This window comes from Heptranchias perlo, chromosome 42 (assembly GCF_035084215.1).
Source record: "Heptranchias perlo isolate sHepPer1 chromosome 42, sHepPer1.hap1, whole genome shotgun sequence".
NCBI lineage: Eukaryota > Metazoa > Chordata > Chondrichthyes > Hexanchiformes > Hexanchidae > Heptranchias > Heptranchias perlo.
In genome coordinates this window covers 11,623,705-11,635,805 of record NC_090366.1, presented here as the reverse complement: position 1 = coordinate 11,635,805, position 12,101 = coordinate 11,623,705, and the positions used below count along the sequence as shown (strand labels likewise).

At 57.4% G+C, this 12,101-nt stretch overlaps 1 protein-coding gene across 1 annotated transcript; it reads right to left on the bottom strand.

Moving 5' to 3' along the window:
• Positions 1-321: 321 nt before the first annotated feature.
• apoea (apolipoprotein Ea) lies at positions 322-11,088 on the bottom strand. The gene is made up of 4 exons (XM_067975279.1): positions 11,005-11,088; positions 10,753-10,815; positions 4,404-4,554; positions 322-1,797 (listed from the first exon to the last, which is right to left on the bottom strand). Exons 2-4 carry the CDS (start codon positions 10,793-10,795, stop codon positions 1,176-1,178), a joined length of 816 nt encoding a protein of 271 aa, XP_067831380.1. The 5' UTR covers positions 10,796-10,815; positions 11,005-11,088; the 3' UTR covers positions 322-1,175.
• Between the last annotated feature and the right edge of the window lie 1,013 nt (positions 11,089-12,101).

Below are 12,101 nucleotides of genomic sequence, written 5' to 3'. Positions count from 1 at the left end.
TTGGCCGTGAAGCGCTTTGGGACATCCTGGGGACATGAAAGGCCCAAGTGTTTCTTTATCCGTCCATTGTGTTCTGCCCCAGGGCAGGTCCTGACTCAAGTCTCGCACCTGAGATTCTTGAGCTGCTCAACTGGGGAAGAGGAGTTGAGATGGTGTCTCGTTGCACGGTTTTCACTTCCTGAGTCCGTTCTCCTAGTTGGGCAGCAAGCAAAGGCCTCAGAGGCCCACGTAACCTTTCAACCCTGACCCAGGGTTGAGTCTCGGGACGGGGGTTTGACTCAGAATGTGCGTTCACCAAACAACATGAGGCGACAAGGAGCATTTGGAGACAATTTCTTTATTGAATCACAGTGTGTGAACATGAACAGTGTCGAGATCCCAAGATCCCAGGGAGAGCAGCAGTTACGCGCGACGTAACTCCGAGTTTTAGAGAGTCGATAAATGGAGAGAGGTTAAAACAGATCATTTGATCCCAGTCCGTCAACTCGATTTTACAGTGAGGGCTTTTGGAATCTGAGCGTCTTGCAATCATTCCCGTTTCCTGTTTAGTTTTAGCGTTGATAATATTGGCAAAAGATTTCCCGCCGATTGCCGGCTCTTATCAGGTACGTTTCCCTCTTCGCTACGACATCGTAAATGCATTCAAAAGAGAAATGGGGGTTTACGATGTCGCCAACGCGCAGCGAGCGGGGGGGGAAATCTTCCCGTTGTGTTTACGATGTCGCCAACGCGCAGCGAGCGGGGGGGGAAATCTTCCCGTTGTGTTTACGATGTCGCTAACACGCAGGGAGCGTAGGGAGTCTTCCCTCCGTCACCAGAAGTTTAATACTGTCCGTAGTAAAGCTTGTATCTGTATTTATTTTAAAGCAGAACGATCATATAATGGATTAGCTGAAACCTGAAGTCAAAATACTCTAAGATTAACCCTTAACCCTCGTACTTTGATGACTCAGTGCACCCTTAACATTGAGGAGCAGAAACGAGTGTGTTTTAACAGGGAGGGTTAGACCGCGCACAACTTATCGAGAACAATGGTTGTCGAGGACATAAACTGCAGAGTGTGACCCCCAATGAAAGAGAAGCAGGGAATGCTGGGGAGCGTCGGTCAGCGGCTGTAAGAGAAAAAGAGAGGTTAACGTTTACGAGTTGAGGAGGGACCGCCCGCCAGGCCCACGTCAGGTGCCGTGATTGCCGAGATCCTGCTCCCTGAGGGAATCAAAGAGGTCGGTGAACTGCTGAGTGACTTTCTGGGCACCGGCTTCAAACCAATCGCGGATCTCCTCCATTCTCTGCCTCAAGAGGTCACGGAGCTGCTCTGCGTTCTCGGAGACCTGCCCCTGCAGGATCTCCGCTTTGGACCTCACCTCCTCCGCGTGCTGGGAGAGAACCTGCTGGATGTTGCCGAAACGTTCCTGGAGCTTCTCGCCCATGGCCTTGGTGTGAGGCTCCAACATCTCCCGGAGGTCGTCCAGGGTTTGGTTGCCCTTGGTCTTCAGGTCCTGGCTGTAGACCTGGAACTTCTTCCTGATCTCCTCACTATCCCTGTTCAGCCTCTTGCGGTACTTCCTCAGGTACAGGTTCAAGCTCTGTCGGAGCTCCCCTGCCTTCTGGTTGGCGATCAACTGGGCCTCTTCGTTGTACAGCAGCAGCATGGAGCGCACTGACACCATGTCATGCTGGAGACGCTCCTGAAGGTGCGAGAGATCGGTGTTGAGCTTTTCAGCATAGGGGCCCAGATTGGTACGCAGGGCATTCAAAGAGACATTCAGCTCGGCCATGCTGTCTGAGATCAGGCTTCTGCGGAGAGAAGGGGGACAGGGTTAGCAACACTAACACGCGGCTACACTGAGCCTTTAACGCAGTAAAACATCCCAAGGCGCTTCGCAGGAGCGATTATCAATCAAAATTTGACACCGAGCCACGTAAGGAGATATTAGGACAGGCGACCAAAAGCTTGGTCAAAGAGGTAGGTTTTAAGGAGCGTCTTAAAGGAGGAGAGAGAGAGGCGGAGAGGTTTAGGGAGGGAATTCCAGAGCTTAGGGCCCAGGCAGCTGAAGGCACGGCCGCCAATGGTGGAGCGATGGAAATCGGGGCCGGAATTGGAGGAGCGCAGAGATCTCGGAGGGTCGTGGGGGCTGGAGGAGGTTACAGAGATAGGGAGGGGGGGGGAACGAGGAGGGCATGGAGGGATTTGAAAACGAGGATGAGAATTTTAAAATCGAGGCGTTCCCGGACCGGGAGCCAATGTAGGTCAGCGAGCACAGGGGGGGCGATGGGTGAACGGGACTCGGTGCGAGTTAGGATACGGGGGGAGCAGAGTTTTGGATGTGCTGAAGTTTGAGGAGGGTGGGAGATACAGCACAAAAACAGGCCATTCGGCCCAACTGGTCCATGCCGGTGTTTATACTCCTCACGAGCCTCCTCCCTCCCTAATCGCCTCTTCCTGCCCTGCCCACTCCGTATCCCTCTATTCCCTTCTCCCTTGTATGTGCATCAAACCTCCCCTTTAAATGTGTCCACGCTATCTGCATCAACCAATCTATGCGGCAGTGAATTCCACAGTCACCATATCCTCAATATGTAGCTTACTTATCGAAAGTCGGATTTAAAGAGGCAACCTTTGGACTTGGGCCAGTAACACAGCGAGGATTTCGAGTGACCTTTGCTCCCTTAACGTTGCATTGTTCCAAAAGTACAGACCAACAAGTCTCTTGAGCATCGTCAATGAGACAAAGAGTCAAGCAAGATAACAATTCGAACCAGGCTCTCAGACAATGTCAGTAACGCCCCATTGTTCCGTCTTTTGTGGCGGCTCTGCTCATCCCAGGCCCTCGGCTAAGTACACGCACAGTAGAGTTACCGGAGCATGGCGACATTAGGGACAGCGGGAGGCCATTCAGCCCCTCGGGCCTGTTCTGCGATTCAATCAGATCACGGCTGATCTGCACCTCAACTCCATCTACCCGCCTTGGTTCCATACCCCCTCGATACCCTCACCCGACAAAAATCTATCGAGCTCAGTTTTGAAAGCTCCAATTGACCCCCAGCGCCCGCAGCCATTTTGGGGGAGAGAGTTCCAGATTCCCACTCCCCTTTGTGTGAGGAAGTGCTTCCCGACATCACCCCTGAACGGCCCGGCTCTAATTTTAAGGTTCTGCCCCCTTGTTCTGGACTCTCCCCCACCAGAGGAAATAGTTTCTCTCTATCGACCCTATCGAATCCTTCAATCATCTCAAACCCCTCGATTAGATCACCCCTTAATCTTCGATACTCGAGGGAATACAAGCCCAGTCTGTGCAACCTGTCCTCGTAATTTAACCCTTTTAGCCCCGGTATCGTTCTGGTGAATCTGCCCTGCACCCCCTCCAAGAGCCAATATATCCTTCCTGAGATGCGGTGCCCAGAACTGAACGCAGTATCTCCAGAGGGGGTGTGACCAGAGCTCTGTACAGCTCTAACATAACTTAGTATTCCAGCCCACTTGAGATAAAGGCCAACATTCCATTGGCCTTTTCAATTATCTCTTGTACCTGTCCGCTAGCTTTTAGTGATTTCTGTACTTGGACCCCTAAATCTCTCTGCTCCTCCACGGTTCCTGGTTTCTCACCATTTAGAAGTTACCCTGATTTGGTCTTTCTTGGGTGCTCCATGCTGGTGTTTATGCTCCACACGAGCCTCCTCCCTCCCTACTTCATCTCACCCTATCACCATATCCTTCCATTCCTTTCTCCCTCATGGGTTTATCCGGCTTCCAAGGGGTCTCAGGATACGGGGTATGCCATTTAGAACCGAGATGAGGAGAAATTCCTTAACTCAGAGGGTGGTGAACCTGTGGAATTCTCTACCACAGAAGGCAGTGGAGGCCAAGTTATTAGATATATTCAAGAAGGAGATAGATATATTTCTTAATGCTAAAGGGATCAAGGGATATGGAGAAAAAGCGGGAACAGGGTACTGAGTTAGACGATCGGCCATGATCATTTTGAAAGGCAGAGCAGGCCCGAAGGGCCGAATGGCCTAATCTTGCTCCCATTTTCGATGTTTCCCCTTAAATCCATCTACACTATTCACCTCAACTACTCCTTGTGGGAATGAGTTCCACATTCTCACCACTCTCTGGGTAAAGAAGTTTCTCCTGAATTCCCGATTGGATTTATTAGTGACTATCTTATATTTATGGCCCCCTAGTTCTGGTCTCCCCCACAAGTGGAAACATTTTCTCTACGTCTACCCTATCGAACCCCTTTCATAATCTTAAAGACCTCTATCAGGTCACCCCTCAGCCTTCTCTTTTCTAGAGAAAAGAGCCCCAGCCTGTTGAGCCTCTCCCGGTAAGTATAACTCCTCAGTTCTGGTATCGTCCTTGTGAATCTTTTGTTTAATCGTGTGCTCGCGATACTCACTGAAATTGCTTGTCCAGCTCGGAACTCTTGATTTCGTTCACCGCTGTCTCTGTGGCCTGGGACACCTGGGTGGCAAAGGCCCAGAAATTCTCGATACCCTCCTCCCATTTCGACTGAGGTTCGCCTCGGAACAGCAGGGACCCCTGCGATCCTGAAAGAAGGAGATTTGGAAACGGGAACGTTAGCCGAGTGGTTTGCGGGACGATTGCCCCCCCCCTTTAGTGGGGAGGGGGGGTGAGGTGGAGTGGGAGCCCGTCTCGAATCGGGCCCGATTTTGTGCCCGCGAAAATTCGTTAAGGTTGATCTCCCCGTGTGGCCGCAGGTTAAGTTAGACACCCGCTCCCCGCCATTGAATGGTCTCTTGTTGTCTTGCGATCGTAAGGCTCGTTGCAGGGAAGGGGTTGGTAAGAGAGTCTTTGAGCTCTTACTGGAGGAGATCTTTAGCAAATAGACTCCATCCCGTTAACACACCCCGATCTGTGGGATCCTCACTGAACTGTGTCAGTGCTGTCGGGACTGGAGGGAGGGGAATGGGGAGGGAATTGGGGGAGGGGAGTTGGGGCAGTGGAGTGGGGTGAGGGAGTGGGGGAGGGGAATGGGAGGAGGGGAGGGAGTGAGGGGAGCAAGTGGAGGGGGGGAGTTGGGAGGGGAGTGAGGAGGGGAGTGGGGTATGAGAGTGGAGGGAGTGGAGTGAGGTGCACGAGTGGAGGAGGGGAGTAGGGAAGAGAGTGGGGAGGGGAGTGGGAGGGGGGAAAGGGGGGAGTGGGGAGGGAAGTGGGGAAGGGAGTGAGGAGGAGAGTGGGAAGGGGAGTGAGGGGGTGAGGGAGTGAGGAGGGGAGTGGGGAGGGGAGTGAGGAGGTGAGTGGCAGTGAGGAGGAGTGGGGAGGGAATGACGGGGGAGTGGGGGTCAGGGGGGAGTGGGAAGTGGGGGTGAGGGAGGGGGAGTTGGGGGGGAGGGAGGGGAGTAAGGGAGGGGGAGTGAGGGGGGAGTGGGGGTGAGGGAGGGGGAGTGAGGGGGAGTGGGAAGAGTGGGTGTGAGGGAGGTGGAGTGATGGAGGTGGAGTGAGGGGAGTGGGGGTTGAGGAAGGGGGAAGGGGAATGGGGTGAGGGAGTGGGGAGGGGAGCGGGGTGAGGGAGTGGGGGAGGGGAGTGGGGGAGGGGAGTGGGGGAGGGGAGTGGGGGAGGGGAGTGAGGTGAGGGAGTGGTGTGGGGAATGGGGAGGTGAATGGAGTGAGGGAGTGGGGAGGGAGTGGAGTGAGGGAGTGAGGAGGGAGTGGGGAGGGGAGTGGGGAGTGGGGTGAGGGGAGTGGGGTGCGGGGAGTGGGGAGGGGAGCGGGGTAAGGGAGTGGGGAGGGGAGTGGGGAGGGAGTGGGGTGAGGGGAGTGGGGAGGGGAGTGGGGTGAGTGGAGTGGGGTGAGTGGAGTGGGGAGGGAGTGGGGTGAGGGGAGTGGGGTGAGTGGAGTGGGGTGAGGGGAGTGGGGAGGGAGTGGGGTGAGGGGAGTGGGGAGGGGAGTGGGGAGGGGAGTGGGGTGAGGGGAGTGGGGAGGGAGTGGGGTGAGGGGAGTGGGGTGAGTGGAGTGGGGTGAGGGGAGTGGGGAGGGAGTGGGGTGAGGAAGTGGGGTGAGGGAGTGGGGTGAGGGGAGCGGGGAGGGGAGTGGGGTGAGGGAGTGGGGTGAGGGAGTGGGGAGGGGAGTGGGGAGGGGAGTGGGGTGAGGGAGTGGGGTGAGGGAGTGGGGTGAGGGAGAGAGGGTGAGGGTGAGAGGGTGAGGGAGAGAGGGTGAGGGAGAGAGGGTGAGGGAGAGAGGGTGAGGGAGTGGGGTGAGGGAGTGGGGTGAGGGAGTGGGGTGAGGGAGTGGGGTGAGGGGAGCGGGGAGGGGAGTGGGGTGAGGGAGTGGGGTGAGGGAGTGGGGAGGGGAGTGGGGAGGGGAGTGGGGTGAGGGAGTGGGGTGAGGGAGTGGGGTGAGGGAGTGGGGAGGGGAGTGGGGTGAGGGGAGTGGGGTGAGCGGAGTGGGGTGAGGGAGTGGGGTGGGAGTGGGGTGAGGGGAGTGGGGAGGGGAGTGGGGAGGGGAGTGGGGTGAGGGGAGTGGGGAGGGGAATGGGGTGAGGGGAGTGGGGAGGGAGTGGGGTGAGGGGAGTGGGGTGAGGGGAGTGGGGTGAGGGGAGTGGGGTGAGGGGAGTGGGGTGAGGGGAGTGGGGTGAGGGGAGTGGGGTGAGGGGAGTGGGGGGAGGGGAGTGGGGGGAGGGGAGTGGGGAGGGAGTGGGGAGGGAGTGGGGTGAGGGGAGTGGGGTGAGGGGAGTGGGGAGGGAGTGGGGAGGGAGTGGGGTGAGGGGAGTGGGGAGGGAGTGGGGAGGGAGTGGGGTGAGGGGAGTGGGGTGAGGGGAGTGGGGAGGGAGTGGGGAGGGAGTGGGGAGGGAGTGGGGTGAGGGGAGTGGGGAGGGAGTGGGGTGAGGGGAGTGGGGTGAGGGGAGTGGGGTGAGGGGAGTGGGGGGAGGGGAGTGGGGGGAGGGGAGTGGGGTGAGGGGAGTGGGGTGAGGGGAGTGGGGAGGGAGTGGGGTGAGGGGAGTGGGGAGGGAGTGGGGAGGGAGTGGGGTGAGGGGAGTGGGGAGGGAGTGGGGTGAGGGGAGTGGGGAGGGGAGTGGGGAGGGAGTGGGGTGAGGGGAGTGGGGAGGGAGTGGGGTGAGGGTGAGGGGAGTGGGGAGGGAGTGGGGAGGGAGTGGGGTGAGGGGAGTGGGGAGGGAGTGGGGTGAGGGAGTGGGGAGGGAGTGGGGTGAGGGAGTGGGGAGGGAGTGGGGTGAGGGGAGTGGGGAGGGAGTGGGGTGAGGGGAGTGGGGAGGGAGTGGGGAGGGAGTGGGGTGAGGGGAGTGGGGAGGGAGTGGGGAGGGAGTGGGGTGAGGGGAGTGGGGTGAGGGAGTGGGGAGGGAGTGGGGAGAGGGGAGTGGGGAGGGAGTGGGGAGGGAGTGGGGTGAGGGGAGTGGGGAGGGAGTGGGGTGAGGGGAGTGGGGAGGGAGTGGGGTGAGGGAGAGAGAGTTACGTTGCATTAACAGCCAGGCAGGAGAGCTTTGTGTTAAAGGGAAGAGGGAGTGGGTTAGCCCAGTGCCCGGGGCCCGGGTGGACGATGGTGGGAGTGGGTTAGCCCAGTGCCCGGGGCCCGGGTGGACGATGGTGGGAGTGGGTTAGCCCAGTGCCCGGGGCCCGGGTGGACGATGGTGGGAGTGGGTTAGCCCAGTGCCCGGGGCCCGGGTGGACGATGGTGGGAGTGGGTTAGCCCAGTGCCCGGGGCCCGGGTGGACGATGGTGGGAGTGGGTTAGCCCAGGGCCCGGGGCCCGGGTGGACGATGGTGGGAGTGGGTTAGCCCAGTGCCCGGGGCCCGGGTGGACGATGGTGGGAGTGGGTTAGCCCAGTGCCCGGGGCCCGGGTGGACGATGGTGGGAGTGGGTTAGCCCAGTGCCCGGGGCCCGGGTGGACGATGGTGGGAGTGGGTTAGCCCAGTGCCCGGGGCCCGGGTGGACGATGGTGGGAGTGGGTTAGCCCAGGGCCCGGGGCCCGGGTGGACGATGGTGGGAGTGGGTTAGCCCAGTGCCCGGGGCCCGGGTGGACGATGGTGGGAGTGGGTTAGCCCAGGGCCCGGGGCCCGGGTGGACGATGGTGGGAGTGGGTTAGCCCAGGGCCCGGGGCCCGGGTGGACGATGGTGGGAGTGGGTTAGCCCAGTGCCCGGGGCCCGGGTGGACGATGGTGGGAGTGGGTTAGCCCAGTGCCCGGGGCCCGGGTGGACGATGGTGGGAGTGGGTTAGCCCAGTGCCCGGGGCCCGGGTGGACGATGGTGGGAGTGGGTTAGCCCAGGGCCCGGGGCCCGGGTGGACGATGGTGGGAGTGGGTTAGCCCAGTGCCCGGGGCCCGGGTGGACGATGGTGGGAGTGGGTTAGCCCAGTGCCCGGGGCCCGGGTGGACGATGGTGGGAGTGGGTTAGCCCAGTGCCCGGGGCCCGGGTGGACGATGGTGGGAGTGGGTTAGCCCAGTGCCCGGGGCCCGGGTGGACGATGGTGGGAGTGGGTTAGCCCAGGGCCCGGGGCCCGGGTGGACGATGGTGGGAGTGGGTTAGCCCAGTGCCCGGGGCCCGGGTGGACGATGGTGGGAGTGGGTTAGCCCAGGGCCCGGGGCCCGGGTGGATGGAATGGGTTTTTTAATATATCAACAACAACTACAATAACCTGCATTTATATCGCGCCTTTAACGTAGTAAAACGTCCCGAGGAGCTTCACAGGAGCGTAAATCAGACAGAATTTAACACCGAGCCACATAAGGAGATATTAGGACAGGTGACCAAAGGCTTGGCCAATGAAGTGGGTTTTAAGGAGCGTCTTAAAGGAGGAGAGAGAGAGAGGCGGAGAGGTTTAGGGAGGGAATTCCAGAGCTCGGGGCCCAGGCAGCTGAAGGCACGGCCGCCAATGGTGGAGCGATGGAAATCGGGGGATGCGCGAGAGGCCGGAATTGGAGGAGCGCAGAGATCTCGGAGGGTTTGTAGGGGGCTGGAGGAGGTTACAGAGATAGGGAAGGGGGGGCGAGGGCCATGGAGGGATTTGAACACGAGGATGAGAATTTTAAAATCGAGGCGTTTCCGGACCGGGAGCCGATGTGGGTCAGCGAGCACAGGGAGGGGTGATGGGTGAACGGGACTCGGTGCGAGTTGGGATACGGGAGGGGGGGCAGCAGACAGAAAGATCGGACGCTGGTTTGCGAAATAATGAATCACAACTGATGTGCTCCCTGAAGGAAGATGTTGAGATCGGGGCCGGGGTGGGGGGAGGGCCGTGAAATGAGTCAGCTTTAACATTCCACCCTCCCTTTGTGCTATCTCTGCGCTGATAGCATCCTGAGCAGATGTTTGCACCGCAGACGATCTACATCTCCTGGAGCCCGGGCTTCTGCAGATTCAGAGAGATAAAAGGGAAAGTGAACGATTGTGAGGCGAAGAGGCCCAGGCAATGGGACGTATCTCAGGGCGGGTCACACATTTTCAAATCCAAAGTTCTCATCTCTGCCACCTTCGCCATTTAATCCGTGATTAAACGAGGTCAGTTCTATTCGCGGTGAGCTGAGCCCTGTTTAGCACCCCCCCTCCCTATCTCTGTAACCTCCTACAACCCTCCGAGATCTCTGCGCTCCTCCAATTCTGGCCTCTTGCGCATCCCCCACGATTTCCATCGCTCCCACCATTGGCGGCCGTGCCTTCAGCTGCCTGGGCCCTAAGCTCTGGAATTCCCTCCCTAAACCTCTCCGCCTCTCTCTCTCCTCCTTTAAGACGCTCCTTAAAACCTCCCTCTTTGACCAAGCTTTTGGTCGCCTGTCCTAATATCTCCTTACGCGGCTCGGTGTTAAATTTTCTCTGATAATCGCTCCTGTGAAGCGCCTTGGGGACGTTTTACTACGTTAAAGGCCCTATATAAATGCAAATTGTTGTTCTAACCTTGATAAATGAGAGTTAAGTATTGGCCAGGTTCTAGCTGCTCGTGTACACACACTAGGAAGAGGGGAGGTACATTTTGGCCTTCACTTGGTGGGGGAGTGCTAATCCTGGGGGGAGCCGATCGCCCGCCTTTTATAAAAGCCGCCTGATCTTTGACCCCATCGAAACTGAGCGCACAGAGCATAAACTAACGGTCTCGTCTCACCGTTTCTCTCACTGTTAAGACGCTCGATCCACCAGGATCGGGGCCATGGCCAGGAATTTCCTCGCACGCCTCCCTCGCCGCTCCGACATAACTCCGTCGCAAGTAATACGGAAGTCCCGCTTACTTGGGGAGACAGGGAAGGCCAATGGACCTCCCTCCCTCACACGCAGCGAGAGGGGGAGATCGTCCCGCTGTGTTTACGATGTCGCTAACACGCAGCGGGAGGGGGGAGATCGTCCCGCTGTGTTTACGATGTCGCTAACACGCAGCGGGAGGGGGGAGATCGTCCCGTTGTGTTTACGATGTCGCTAACACGCAGCGGGAGGGGGGAGATCGTCCCGCTGTGTTTACGATGTCGCTAACACGCAGCGGGAGGGGGGAGATCGTCCCGCTGTGTTTACGATGTCGCTAACACGCAGCAGGAGGGGGGAGATCGTCCCGCTGTGTTTACGATGTCGCTAACATGCAGCGGGAGGGGGGAGATCGTCCCGCTGTGTTTACGATGTCGCTAACACGCAGCGAATGGGCAGGGAAATTGTCCCGAATTCTTGCTTTTTAAAAATCTTGCATTCCGTCCTTTGATTCCACAATAATTCTGAATAAATCTGCCCGCGGAGATACACCTCGAGGATTTGATTGAGACATAAACCACCGGGGATTAAATCACGGCCACTTACCTGCGATTAGCACCAAAGCAAGAACTGCAACCAAAATCTTCATGGTTCCTGTCTGCGAACTGACTGTGGAGAGAGAAAAGGGCAAATTAGGGCAATTTCCGAAAGAGGCGCCTTTAATCCCACGCACACTAGTTAGCGCTGAGTAACCATTAATTTACTCAGAGCCTGTTTAAAATGGCAATTAGTCTCTCAAGCTCCGTTTCCCTGGTTTGCTCCTTTCTTCCTCAAGCTTCTGTGGGTTTGTTGGCTTACCCGATCTGTAGACTCTGTGTCGACTCCGAACTGACTTGGAACGGCCCCTTTTATAGCATTGGAAACAGACTGTCAGCAAAGTTTACTTCAGGTTAATGAGCAAGTTCTGACAGCTTCCCAAACAGTACCCTCCCACCCACTACCACCTCCCCCATTCCCCCCGACACACACACACCCTTCTTCCCCTTTGGCTTTCTCCGCTATGTGCGTGTTTATTTTATAAATTAATCCTCTTGTCCCTTTTTGATCTCTGCGGAACCAGTATTGGCCCCTGGTCTGGCAGAACTACAGGATCTGATAGTCCCTTTCTCAATGGTTACTGGCAGTCAGACACACAGCACAAAATGTGCAGGTCTGTTTTGTCCTGTTCAACTTTCTAACACGAATCGTAATAACAAAGTTTATTTGTAACAGCGAATAACATGGGTTCAATAATTCACTCCCGCTCTTTTCTCCTTATTCCTCATTTCTCTCCTTTTTAACTCCCTTTCCCTTTCTCTCTATTTTTTTTCCCTCGCTCTTTAACGCTCCTGTCTTTCTCTCTCTCTCTCTCTCTCCAGAGCACATAATCCAGGCCCCCGCTCCCCGCTGCCCAGTACTGAGGGAGCGCTGCACTGTCGGAGGTTCTGCCTTTCGGACGTTAAACCGAGGGGCCCCCCGCCCCGTCTGCCCCTCTCGGGTGCGACGTTGACGATCCCAAGGCTACTATTGCAAGAAGAGCAGGGGGGGGAAGTTCTCCCCGGGGTCCTGGGGCCAATATTTATCCCTCAACCAACATCATTAAAAAAAAACAGATGATCTGGTCATTAGCACATTGCTGTTTGTGGGATCTTGCTGTGCGCAAATTGGCTGCCTCGTTTCCCACATTACAACAGTGACCACACTTCAAAAAGTATTTAATTGGCCGTAAAGCGCTTTGAGACGTCCTGCGGCTGTGAACTGCGCTATATAAATGCACGTTCTTTCCTCCTCTCTCTTCCACCCTTTCTTTCTCTCGCTCTTTCTCTCCTTTTCTCTCTCCCCCTTTCCTCGTTATTGTCGCCTTCTGGTTCTTGCTGTTTACCTGGGTCTCCCGTCAAAGCTCTGAGGGAATGTGG

Bases quoted from the DNA above. Each gene is read 5' to 3' on its own strand.
- apoea (XM_067975279.1), bottom strand. From the start codon at position 10,795: ATGAAGATTTTGGTTGCAGTTCTTGCTTTGGTGCTAATCGCAG. The intron at 4,555-10,752 runs GTAAGTGGCCGT...TCCTTCTTTCAG, and splicing joins TGCTTTGGTGCTAATCGCAG to GATCGCAGGGGTCCCTGCTG. The intron at 1,798-4,403 runs GTGAGTATCGCG...TTCTCTCCGCAG, and splicing joins GAGCTGGACAAGCAATTTCA to AAGCCTGATCTCAGACAGCA.